Genomic DNA, 14,154 nt, shown 5'->3' with positions numbered 1-14,154 from the left:
TCAAGATTGAGCATCATTCTGGAAATAATGGAGAATTTGAGTAATAAATTCATGTGTTGAAATGGTGATGAGAAACATGACTGAGAAAATGACCAAAATAAAATATATTTTTGAAGACCTGATGGAGAGAATGGGTCGAGCAGATTGAATTGATGAAAACGCATGGAAAACTTGAGGCTTTGGAAAAAAAGCTGAAGAAATAAAGTTAGATAAACAAGGACTGTTTGACAAAATTTACCATGGATGGAGAACTCTAGTCGATGGAATAATGTTCAAATTATTGGACTAAAGGAAGGAATCAAAGGAAGAGACCATTGAAATTTTCAAAAATGGATCCCATAAGTGTTGGGAGAGAAAAAAAAATTTGGAGAGAAATTGCATATCAAGAGAGCTCACTGAACACTTGGACCCAAAAGAGCCAGTGATCACAGACCAACACCAGTTCTGATGAGACTTTTAAGCTACTGAGAAAGGGAGATAATTCTGGGAGAAGCAGATGATTACTTTCAGCAGAATAATGGCCCGCCTGAGGTTGATCATTAAAAGGTACTTTTTCACCCCAAAACTTTAGCCCGACCTTGATTAAACAAAAAGAATTTAAAGATGTGAAAAGACAACTTCATTTGAAAAACTTGAAATACTAAAAGACATATCCAGCCATTTTTCAAGACCAAGAACAAGGTGGAAGACTTTATGCAAAGTTATGGAAAGGAGTACCTCAAAAAAAAAGTGCTAAAGAGAGGGGTTCTTCTTCCTTGAGAGATTCCATGGGGTCTATGCATTGCATGTTTTTCTTAAAGGGGGTCACATTATTTAAAGAGATTTTACTGTCAAAAAAATATTGCTGTAAAGAAGAATATGGATAGAACATTAAAATGTATTTGTTTTAACGTTAATGGAATTAACAGGTTGGTGAAGAGAAAACGGGTCTTGACAAACCTAAAAAAAAAATTAAAGGCAGATGTAGTCTTTTTACAAGAAACACATCCTACCACATTGGAACATGCAAAATTAAGGAGAATGGGCGGGGCAAGTAATACTGTCTTTATTTGGATCAAAAGCAAGAGGTGTAGTGATTTTAATTAATAAAAATATACCAATAATAATAGAAGAGACATTAACCAATTAAGATGAAATATTTGTAATAGCACACTGCAAAATCATGGATGTTTAAGAACATTTACGCCCCAAATTATGATGAAGTCTTAATGAATAAGTTTTAAAACTGCAAGGGAAGATAAAATATTGATTGGAGATTTAAATTTTTTTGTTTACATCCAATATTGAACAAATCAGTGAGAACAATAACAAGGGTGAAAGCTGCAAATACATTATAATTTATGAAGGATTTAAATTTAATTGATATATGGAAACAGCTCATCCCCTTAGAAAGAGACCACTCGTTCTACTCAAGGGTAGATGATTCACATACAAAGATTGTCCAATTTCCAATGTCTGCCCAGTTACAAAGTAGAGTGGTAAAAATTGAGTATTTTGCAAGACTTTTATCAGACTACTTGCTGTTAACGACTGCGATAATGGAAAAGCAAGAATGAATAGATGGTGCCTTAGTGCTACATGCGATAATGACAGAATTTATATAAGCTAAATTATACCCCTCTATTAGAAAAAAATAGAAAAAGATTTACAGAAATGGAAAGATCTGCCAATTACATTAATAGGAAGAGTAAATTGTATAAAAATGAAAGTAATGCCAAGACTACAGTATCTCTTTCAATCGTTGCCTATTGTATGAACTAAAAATTTATTTAAATGATTACATAACTTTATAATCTTTATGGAACAATAAAGAACCAAGAATTGCACTGGAATTATAATGGGTACAATGGGTCTATAAATTAGGATGACTCAGACTTCCAGATTTTAAGAAGTATTATCTATCAACACAAGCAAAATTAAGTGTCCACTCATTGTTTTGTCATGGCTGTTGAAGAGCTGCCTGTATTTCAACCTGAATGATTGTGGAACAGTCCATTCTACAGTAGCAGCGGTAGATGGCACACTAAAACAAACCAAAATGAACAGCATCATCTGACAAATTCTGCCACAAGTCAAAATCTATATTAGTTTAGCGGGTGATTGTGTACATTATGTGGAGATTTCAAATAATGTTTTTGAAATTGATCCAAAACATCTTGGGCAATTTTATTGAAATAAGTAATAAACTAACTAAATTTCAAATTTTACTTGTTAAAATAGCTTTAGCTGTGGCCAAGATATGTATTGTGATTACTTGGAAATCCGACTCCCATCTACAGAGAGCATGACGGATGACAGATAAACTGTTGTATCCCTCTGGAAAAACAAATATAACATTTATAAAAATATGGCAACCATATTCAGACCATATAGGGGTCCCAAATATAATAATAAAAAAAAGGTGGTACCATTATAAAAATACAAGTGACCACCCAATGAAGACTTTTTCAGAAAAAAAACCGACTGTAAGCCATAACGGTGTTTGGATTTATAATGTGAAGGTGGTGGGAAGGAAGGGGTTGTTATGTTTTGTAAGAAAAAGCTTTTTATCTGCCTCCAGAAAATGGAAAATTTTGATATGTTTATGGGAAAAAAAACTTTAAAATTATTGACTTTACTTAAAATATACAAAATATATTGAGCATTGACAAGTTTTCCCCTCAGCAGTTCAGTCTGAAGTTCATTCACCCTCATTCCATCACATGCACACATATGTACAGAATCCAGAGATTTGCCAAGTTTGGAATCAGAAAGACGTTTGGAAATCTATACAATTAAAAGCATAGACACTTTACTGCCAACTGCAATATACAGGCATTATTTAAATAAGAACCATTGCAATGCCACACCATGGTCTATTTTCACTGTGATATGCAATCAAATAACCTCATCAGCAATGATATCCACTTGATAACATTGGACAAGCTGCTGCAAATTATATTCTGCAACAATTTTCCTCAATCTTATACAAATTTTTGTCACAGCCAAATTCATAACAAAATTAGTGCTTCCATGCAATCAGTATTTAAGATACAGCGTCAAAGTTATACTTGCATTTAGCTAGGGAAATATTTACAGAAATCTAAAAAAAATGACATTTTCAGGAGTTGAGCAAGAAGGCAAATAAATTGAAGTGGCATAGATGTTATGTGGCTCCCAGACTGAAAGTTACATGGAACTTCAATTTCAACAAATAACTCACTTCACATTTCCCATATCGAATGACTGTGCCTTTTGCAGTTTTGTTCCATTTGCTTGGCTGACTGATACTGAACGACTGAAAGAAGAACTCTTTGGCAGTGTAGCTCCTATGTGGAATTAAAATAAATTATTACTTATTTTTTCATCCCTCCAGTCTTTGAACCACCTACCTTGGCTCTTTTTCCTGACTTTTGCATTTAACCTTTCTCATACAGTTCTACACATCATCTTGAGTTTCCTATTTATTTCTCCTTTTACCTCCTCCACCTGTCCCTTTGGTGGAAGGTTAACTTCAGAAATATATAATTAAGTTTCTTGCATCTTGCTAACCCCCTCTATGCTTTCAGGAACCTCAAAAGATTGGCCCATCCAATCTGAACTTACATTACTGCTCATTCTCTTCTTTGACGATTAATATTTTGCCTCAAACATTACTTGATGAAATTCACACTAAATCATGGTTTGCACCACACTTGTGTGACAATCGTGCTCAGTTCTGATCAAAGACATGAGAAATTTTAAAAAAAACCTTCTTGGAATACTGCAAGGAGTAGCTACAAAACTCATTCACGAGAGAAACCAAAAATTAAGCTCGTGATGGAAGGTGGAGAAAAACTAGAAAGAAAGGTTTCCAACCAAGCAGGGTAAAGGAAAACCATCAATAACACAGAGGAAGGGGCAGTGGAACAAATCAGTAAATGGCAAATGTTTCTCAAGTTCTAAAACTTAATTTTATGATCTTTCTTTTCCCCCCCCCCCCCCCCCCATTGCAGATCTTTGTATTTACAGCCTTTTATTTCATATTGGGGTCATCCAACTATTCTTAAAAAGGTTGCAAATTGAATCAGAAAAAAACAGACCAAAGAAATGACATTATTGGTAAAGTTAGAGTAGGTTTGGGGGGGGGGGGGGGGAGAAAGAGTTTCAATCTGAATAAAAGATAAATAATTGATATTTTCAATATTTTTTTCCATTGACTTGTTCAAGTGCATCCAGCTACTTGCTCAATCATGCTCCAAAAATAGAGGTACTCCAGTTGAATTGCTGAGGTAAATCAAGCCAGACAGGTCTTTACCACTCAAAGGGCAATAGATTATGCAATAACTAACAAAATCAGTCTAAAGAAACAATTGAATGCATTTCTGGTCAGAAAAGGAATAGAAGGGCAAAATGAGGAGCAGGAGCTGAGAAAGGAACAGGTCAGGACTGTATGGCCAAAACAATTTACCCTCATTTTGTAATGTTATCTCATCCCCCAAAATACAAAATTAATTGTAAGCAAATAATTCAATCTTGTATTAATTGCCCATTGGATGATACTCACCTGGATGAGCAAAGGCAGCCAGAGGCTGTACCATAGAAGGTGTCCCATTGGCTAGTGCAGGGACTCCAACCACAGGAACAGAAGATACCATTGGGGGTGACATTCCTACAACTGGCATGGGTGCCATTGACAAAGGTGGTACAATGCCCATGGAGGACAAGGCTGGAACATTGGCTATACCTTGACAGAAGATGGGAAAGAAGAAAAAAAAAATCACTGCCACACAAACTTTGTATGATAGCTGGAAAATGTAGAAGCAAAGCTTGCAAAAAGGAAGCCAGATACTCGCACAAGTTACTAATATAATCAGTGTAAATACAGTACAATTAAAAAATGATTTGCAAGAAAATGAGAATCTAACCAAATGCTGGTGTTGGAACAGCCACTGGTGCTTGTTTCATGATGGGAGGCAGTGATGAGGGAAGATGATGACCTTGGAGTTTTAGCTTGATCAGTTTCATAGCAATAGAAAATTCCATTTGATCCATTTTTCCATCATTATTCATATCAGCCAGAGCCCTTTAGAAGCAAACAAGAAACAATAAAATCTGGGTATTTCATAGCCAGTCTGGCAAGTTAATTGAACATTCATTTTGGTTTCAAGTTAATTGAACATTGATTTTGGTCCAGCACAGTTAAAAATCTCAATAGGTTCTCAAAACTTTCTCAGAAACTGCAAAACTAAATAAATTACCTCACTGGAGTATCATCCTATTCAAACACAAAAAGTCAGTCTGCAGTGTTACAAAATGTGCTGGACCTAATGCCCTCAAATGCCATTTGTGGCTTCCCAAAATCAGGCAAATAGATCAGAGTAAAACAGAAAAGTCTGTAGATGCCATGATTGAAGTAGAACACAACGCTGGTGAAACTCAGCAGGTCAAACAGTGTACTTTATATAGCAAAGATCAAGATGCAGAACCAATGTTTTGGACTTGAGCCCTTCATCAGGGTATGAGCAAAACATTGATGTTGATGAAGAGCTCGAGCCCAAATCATTATCTACCTTTACTGCTTCAAGTATACTGTTTGACCTGCTGAGTTTCTCCAGCATTGTGCTTTTTTACTTAAATAGATCACATATCTCAGTCAGCACTGGTTTTACACCAGAGTCAAGACTTTATCTTCAAATATAATTTTATTCAACTCAACAAGAGCTGTACTGGTGGATTGAAATAGGTAGCAAATTTTATCATCAATATCTACATTCACTAAAAGGTATATTCCAAGATATGGATAAGGTTCATGCTGCAGAGAGTATTGTGGTAAACTCATTCTTGGAAGGCAGTGTAGGGTAGCAAGGGTAGAGAAACTTAGTCTGATGATTTGCTATGTCTTATTTAAGTTTAAAAAAAAAGTTACACCATTAGAGAGTCAAATATCAACTTCCAAAAGACATGGGGCCCATTTAATGAACTATTATAACCAAAAGAATTAAGGTTGTTCTGAAGCTTTAGTCCATCTCCAGGTTGTTGTCACTTGATCCCTACGTGTTAGCTTTTAACCTTGCTTAGTGGTAGAGATTCTGGATTTTTTTTGTTTTTCTTCTCTTGAATTTCACACTATATATAACTGTAGTGTTCAATTGTGCAATAATGTAAACAACTATAAAAATATCTTAAAAGGAAAAAACTCTAGTATGCATTCAATGAAATCTTGGAACGCCACGTGAATGTGTTAGCCCCTCTAGTGAAATTTGTATGATCTTGATCAGTTCTCAATGAGTTCCGTTAATGAGTTCCATGCAAGCTGAGGGAAGTTCTTAGGAGGTATTTTGCAATATTGTAATGAGAAAGATTATTTTCCGCTGTTGTGGAGTCTCTGATTAGCTTTACAGCTTGCATGTCATCACACAAAAGCAACAGGAGCAGGCCATTCCATCATTCAACTAATCTGGGGACAGGGGATGGGGGAGGGGAAAAGAGAGACAGTAAATTCACTAAATATCATTACCTTTCCTAAATCCAGGTATCATTTGATTGTTTTAAGTCTTTCTAAATGACTTGCTGTTCCTTCTTTGACCACATTCGTACTTGTCCGTGGATTCACCTCCTTCACTTCTGCAACCACTACAGACGGCATGACCTTCGGATCGTGCAGCTGGTCAGGAGTGAACCCCAAGCTCCTACTTCCAAACCTCCTTATGTGATTCAGGGAACTGTTAACACTCGAAACCCTTCAGGAGCATCTCTCAGCATCCGTGCTCTTAACGATCATGATTCTGATCCCTGTAGCAGCCTGTTGCGAGCATGTGAGTACTTCGACCTCCCCCCCCCCCCCCCACCCCGGCAAAGCCCCTCTCTGGTTCGCTGCTGTGGTCGCCTCCCCTGTAGGGTCTTCTCCCTAGCTGCTTCTTGGCAGGGTGCTATTCTTTCACTCTGGTCCCGAGCCAGACTGTCGATTCCCTGGTACCCGTAAATCTTGTGGTCGGATGCCAAGAAAGTGCACTACCATCTTAAGTCACAGACCTCAGAAAGTTCACCCAAAAAAAAACTGCTGATCCTTTCTACAAACTGTTTAATTCCTTTACAGGGCTGTCAGTGTAACAAGTGTGCAATTGCACCCTGTGGAGAAGCACTGCATCTCCACTCCTGATTCTCCCAGGATTTATTTGGCCAAAAAGAATGTTCATGATAAATTCTTGATCTAGTCTCTAGAATAGAGGATTCGAGCAGCCAGGCCTCATCAGGAGTAAGGAGAGATGACACAAAAATCTTGACATCAACAAATCCTAAACATGAGCTCTGATAGCTAAAAAAAAAAGTTGCTATGGACTCTTACCAATTCTTCAAAGTCTGAGTTCAGTCAGTATTTGAGACTGAGTGCAAGCAAGTCAAAAGTTGAAAAACTAAAAGCTCCCCCACAAACAAAAACCAAAAAAACACTGAAACCAAACCAAAATAATTGAAGAATGAGAAAAGACTCTTTGATCGAGGTCTACAAGATTCTGAGAGGCACAAATAAGGTGGACAGCCAGCACCTTTTTTCCCAGGGCAGGAATAGCAAATGCCAGAGGACACCTGTACAAAGTGAAGGGAGGAAAGTCTAGGGGAGATATCAGGAGTGCTTTTTTTTTTAAAAAAAATATATACACAGAGACTTATGGGTGCCTTAAATGCCTTGTCTGGGGTGATGGTGGAGGCTGAAATATTATGAGCATTTAAGAGACTATTAGGCACATGGATGAAAGAAAAATGGAGGGTTACAAATAGGAAAGGTTTAGTTCTTTTTGGTAGGAATATAGAGGTTGGCACAACATTGAGAGTCAAAGGGCCTATACTGTGCTGCAATGTTCTATGTAATGTCTTATTTCCAAATGTGAGTCTATATGATAACTACTAAAATTGATTCTTTGGTAAATGCCTTTATGATCTTGTTTTATGACAGAGCTGGTGCAAAACCAAAGACTGGGTTCCACTGTTGAGCTCAAATTTATGTTCAGTAATTTGAGCAAATTAATAGATTTGGCCTTCTGAAACCTCAAGGCCAGGACTTGTGCATTTGCCAAGGCATACAGAAATCGAGAACTAATAACTGAACACTGACAGCATAAAAAAAAAACAGAACATCTGGTATTAACTTCAGGCAGGTTCACGAGGACAACCTCTTCTGGAGTGACAGACAGCATTATTTTAAAGTGGAAACTAAAAAAGAACAGGGGAAGATAAAGCAGTTGATGGAGGCTTTGCTTGGAAAAGCAAAAGTTGCCAAAAGGGTCAAAAAGGTAAGCAAACGAATCCCAAACTGCAAAGCTTTATGCAAAAGTATCAGTGCATCCAATCAACTTTTCACCCCTTATTTTTCCACTTCTCCAAAGCACCTCTTTCACAACACAATGGTTTTCCATTGCAAAATAAAAGCCATACTTTCATTTAAATACTAACTTTTAAGCAACCAAATGTTGCACACCTTGAACTTACCATATCTGTGCAAGAACGGGAGGTGGCAATCCAGATTGAAGAAAAAAATTTCTGGCCTGATCACCTAAATACAAGAGTAAAATGACTCAAAAGTCTACACAATTTATATTTCACTTTTTAGATACACAAGGTATAAATAAAAATCAAGGTAATATTTGGAATAGAAAAAAAGTGGTAAGAAATTGCATCAATAAAAACAATCTGCCATTCCACCTATATCCACCAATGGCCTCTTACCTATCCAATATATCCTTAACTAAATCCCTTCAGTCATAGTAATGTCCTCATGAATCTTTACCCTTTCTAATCAAGAATTCCAGAGGAATCACTTACGCTTCTTTCAATGTAGTCCACTGCACTTTTGTGTTCATAGTTTGGCCTCCTCTATGCTGGTAAAACCAACTGTAATTTAGGTGATGGGTTTGCGGATCACCTCTGTTCAATCCACATACAGGATCCTGATCTTATGTTGAATGCCAGTTTACTTTTCAATCTCACTCTTTCCCTCCACCCGCAAATCAGTCTGTCTGTACCTCCTCCACTGTTGTATGGAGATTCAAAGTGATCTACTAGAACAAAATTTTTATCTTTCATTTTAGCACTGTTCAACTTTCTGGAATGAAAAATTATTTCACAAAGTTCAGATGAAATGCCCTTTCATCATTTCCCATTCTGAAATTTCTGTCCCCATTTCACCCGGTTTCTTAGCGTCTTGCTTACTGTCAATACTCATGCTGCTTACCGCTGGATCAACCTTAACCTATCTCCATTAGCCTTTTATCTTGCACCTCATTCCTCCCCTCGGCATTGAAAACTGTAAACCTACCACTTTCCCCCAGTTCCAAAGATGGGATGCTGGTCCAAAATATTAACTGGATTCTTTCTTCATGAAAGCTACTTGACTGGCTAAATTGTTGCATCATTTCTGTAATACTCAAGGAAGTTAAGAGAGCCAATAAAGAACATTGTTATGAGTAAAGAGATGAGATGGAGTGAAATGAAGGACTGTTTAGTTGGCACTGTTCAAGGAGCTAATGGGCCTCCCATGCCATACAAGTTTCAGGATTTTTATTATTAAAGGGGGGCATGGGGCTAACCAGACCAAGCAGGAAAACGAGCAAAAAAAAAAAAAGCACGAAATTGTACGTTGCTAACTTTGTTACATTTTTGTGGCATAAAATATGAAGCAAGATGAAAATCACTATCAAAATGTCCAGAGTAATCATGGCAATCAAGATGAAATGTCATATGTTTTCTTTATGAAAAAAGGGCAGTCAGAAGAAAATGATTTTAGATCTGACAAGGACAAATTCCTAAAGATCATTAGATTCCAGATTCCTTTATTGTTATGTCATAGGACAGAACATATTACACAAAATTCTTTCTGCCTGACGCAACGCAGAGTCAACATTAGTGTCGCACACACCCCTCAAAGATAAACAGAAGCAAAAGAGAGTTCCTTCTTAAAAGCAACATGTTGGTCGAGAGCCATATAGCAGCATTGATATCTTTAAATAGATCAATATTCATTAAAGATTTTGAGTTTGAAAATTAAACAAACATTAAATTTAAATCCAAAATGATTTTTTTTTTGTATTCAAGAATTCAAAATGCACCAAATGAAAAAAAGTAAATTATGAATGAGTCAAGTAGCAAAAAACTATTTAAGTAACAAATTCCATTTGGACATTTCCATGGGAAATCACATTGTTATTACCCATATGCAGCATTCTATACACATGCAATTGTAATCCAGTCAAATTGCCAATGAGATTTGTCATTTCCATTTTTGTTGCTTTTACAACATAGCCAAAGTCAAGGGACACTGTTACAAAAATTGAAGACTAAGGAATAACAAATTGTCTATAAAGAAGTCACAATTTGATATTGTAATTTGAAGGAGATTAAATATTTCAAACACAGATTCTAGGATTCCACCAAATACCTCAAAAACTACTCTTAAATTGAGGAGCCTTGAAACACTTCAGCTTGAAGTGCAGTGCTTATAAAAAATAAAAGAAAACTTGAGGTTAAGTCTGCATCAACTTGTATGTGACACTTCAGATGTCATCAACGGAACAGTTTTCAGTAAGCTGGAAAGAAAGCAAGAGTGTGATGAAAGGAAGCCATTGACAGACTCATGCAAAATTACAATGAAAAGTCAGTCTTTGATTCTGGTTGCTTTGTCCATTTTGAAAAGGAGCCAAATCTAGTGAGGGGATGTAATTAATAAAAACAAGGGGAACTACAGTAGTGGCTGAAAATCTCAGGTTGCTGTTTAATTACCAAGTTAATCTTTTAATTTTGAACACACCACAAAAATGCCATCCTTTAACTTTGTATTTTTCGTGTTAAAATATCATGATCAATAAACACTTGGACTCTTCTCTCACATATGCTGCCAAAAGCCAATGGTGCCCGCTGCAATGTCAACCGCATTTATTTTATTATGGTACAAGATGTCAACAGATACTTAAAAATGCTCAAAGAATTCAAATATCAAGAAATTGTGCCTCATGGTCCTCAAACATACTTGCAATCAGATAAGGAGCTCTTCTTCATTGACTTGATCGAACAAGAAGCAAGTCATTATTCCCATTGAATCTATACTAGTTCCTGGTCACCCTGTCTGTAGCATTTCCCATTCTTTCCTCAGAACATAGCAAATTATTCCTCCACTTTGGCTACATTGTGCCATATATAAAGTAAAATGCAGTTATTTTTCAATGCTAGTCCAACCTCAATTTTGAACGAGACAGACTGCAAATATTGAAATCAAATGCATAACCTCTACTCTCAGGAAGGCAACCATGGGAACTTCTGCTCCTAGAAGCTTCTGCTCTTAGACGCATCATTTCCTGACAGGGAAACATTCCTTCATCATTACTGGAATCAACTCCCAAAATTCCATTCCAAACATTCGGTTCACCAGAAGGAAAGCAGCAATTCTAGGAAAAGGCTCTCCACAACCTCAAGTACAATTAGTGAAGGGCATTGAATGCTGATTTTTCAATGTCAACAACAACCCAAAAGCATTGGTTAATCTTTGGTCAAAATAGTTGATGGCATAATTTTAAAATGCAGGGGAGGGAAATGTGTGTCAGATCCAGATAGGTCTAATGGTTGAGAACTTTGAAGTTAGAGTAATGTGAAAATGGCTGTCTGTGTTGTAAATAGGATTTTATTTGGATGACCAATAAAGTCTTTGCTAATCATTTTTATTTAACGGCATTACTGACTTTATACATTCGCTCATTTAAAAAAAATCTTTTGTATTTAATTTTCCCATTGAGTTTAAACATTGAAGATGAATAATTAGATTGGAAAATGGAGGGGAACTAGTCCCACTTTAACTTGATGACAATTGTACATAATCAGTTCTCTTTTGAAAGCAATTAAAAATGTGTACAAATCAGGACTAAAGTCTTTTTTCTCACATTACCCTTGAATATTTTACCCAAAATGATACATTCTGTTGAATTGCCCATTTTCATGTGGCAAGACAATGAAAAACATTGTTTTGCATGCCATACAGGTAGCCTGCAAAAAGAGGCTATACTGTGGACCCATTTTGGATCCACAAAATGAGTTCGCAGAAAACCACAACCCACCACAAGTTCAACCATGATAATGGAAACATTTAACACTTACATAAACAGGAAAAAGAAACTCATTTCACATATTTGCAGTTTCCCGATGGGAATCTGGCATAACAGTTGTCCACAAGTTAAAAGGTTCCCCACCATCCTCTAATCTAGTCATTTTTGTTTTTTTGTGTGTGTGTCAAATTAAACAAAGCGTATTACATCTTCAGTAGACTGATGCCTTTGGAAGTCTACTAGTGCTGCAGTGATGTGGGTCTGGTCTATTCTCAGAGCTCATTTAAATTTGATCAAATAACCTCTGAGCTGGAACGGACACCACTTTCAAATTACCCCGACTGGTAGGTTTCGGCGTGGGTGACAAAACTAGAAATAACAATATGGGGAGGAATCTATGCCTGGCTACGGCTGAAACTGCTTAGGCCAGTGCTACTGAGTATTTTCCTTGTGAATGCTCGGTCTCTGGCAAACAAAATGGACGAGTTGAAAACCTGGTTCCTCACACAGGAGAGGGTTTCAAACTGTAATGTAATGATTTTTACGAAGACATGGCTCAACAGTGGGATACCAAATAAGGTGGTAGAATTGGAAGGCCAAATGTTTTTCAGGGCTGAAGAATAGAAACAGCAATGGGGAAAAAAAGGGTGGTGCGACAGATTATGTTAGATTTTATATTTTATATAGATATATTTTAAAGGAGATAAATTGTGGGATTATTTTTAAAGTGTAGGTCAGAAACAAACAATTCAAAACAGATCTCATTTAAAATGCAAGAGTTTGGCTCAAGCCAGACAGTCCAGGCTCTGAGTGCCTTTAAAAACTTTAAAGAATGGTTATAAGGACTTCACAAATAGGTGTTAATTGGACATGCTGTGGAGTAATGGATTTTTGTTTTGGAAAGCAACTGATGAACAGACTCAGAAAATTGGGTCCGGTGCAGCAGTCTGAGTGTAGTTTGCTGTTCTAAGAGGGTCATGTGGTTTTCTCAGAGAGAGAATTCAGTTCTACAGTTCAGCAGCAGCTGGTACTGGAAAAGGACAAGCTGGCAAACCCATTTTGAAGACGGGTTGTAACTGCTTTGTTCAGCCTGGTCAAAGCCCTTGTGGTCCATACAAGAGGAGATGGCTGGCTGAATAATGTTTCCCTTGAAATAAGGGAAACAAAAAAGGAACTCTGAGGTGACCTGAAAGAAAGGTTATCATCTGGAAAACCCTAATGGGGCAAGTATCTTTGGCAAGACACTGAAGGAATCAATTGTGGGTGTCCAATGAGAAACAAATCTCCCTTTGAAAACCAACAGAACCTTCCTGAGCGGTAACCATTTACCTTTCAAGCACCAAAGCCTGGTGAACTTTAGAAATGTTAAATTCTGTGCCCAGAATAAGAATTGCCTACAACCAGTGAACTTGGGAAGTGAGATTGGACTGTGGATCAAAGAACTTTTCTGAACTTATATACACACTACTTAGAATTATAATGAGGTTAAGTTAATAGTAATAAGTTAGTTCGATCCAGTTTTTAATGTTTAAGGAAAATTAAAAGTAACTTTTGTTTATGTAACCATTTGTTTTGGTGAATTTCTATTGCTGCTGGGTTTTGGGGTCCTCTGGGGCCGTTACAGGTGGACTGTGCATCTATGTAAACCAACTATGGTGCACTAACTCTACAATTGTTGACATTTATTGCTCTGCAGATCTGGAGTATCTTATTATCAATTATAGACCTTTTTATCTACCAAAAGAATTTACTTGCATTGTTGCTGCAGCAGCTTATGTAGCTCCGGATGAGAATGCCAAAGCCGCCTTGAAAGTTATTAGGGATGCTATTGGCAAGTTGCAAATATTACATCCAGATAGTGCCTTTATAGTGTCTGGAGACTATAATCACTGTAATTTATGCTCTGTGCTCCCAGGATTTCATCTGAATGAAACATGTAAAACACGAGGGAATAAAACCTTGGATCAGGTTAACACAAATGATGCATACAGAATCACTGCCCTCCCTCACTTGGGTCAGTCTGACCAGTTTTCACAGTTTGTGAAAGTACAGATCAGTCATTAAACGGGTCAAACCCATAGTTAAAACTGCCAAGGATCTGGCGGGAGGG

At 37.0% G+C, this 14,154-nt stretch overlaps 1 protein-coding gene across 1 annotated transcript in view; it reads right to left on the bottom strand.

Moving 5' to 3' along the window:
• Positions 1-14,154, bottom strand: part of itsn1 (intersectin 1 (SH3 domain protein)) — a 181,117-nt gene that overhangs the window by 126,777 nt on the left and 40,186 nt on the right. Inside the window, 4 exon segments of the mRNA XM_069888982.1 lie at positions 3,203-3,308; positions 4,526-4,705; positions 4,887-5,044; positions 8,446-8,509. Coding sequence (XP_069745083.1) covers positions 3,203-3,308; positions 4,526-4,705; positions 4,887-5,044; positions 8,446-8,509 — 508 coding nt within the window.

Source organism: Narcine bancroftii, chromosome 7 (assembly GCF_036971445.1).
Source record: "Narcine bancroftii isolate sNarBan1 chromosome 7, sNarBan1.hap1, whole genome shotgun sequence".
Taxonomy (NCBI): domain Eukaryota; kingdom Metazoa; phylum Chordata; class Chondrichthyes; order Torpediniformes; family Narcinidae; genus Narcine; species Narcine bancroftii.
The sequence above is the reverse complement of the archived record's forward strand: the minus strand, read 5'-3'. Positions and strand labels throughout refer to the sequence as shown.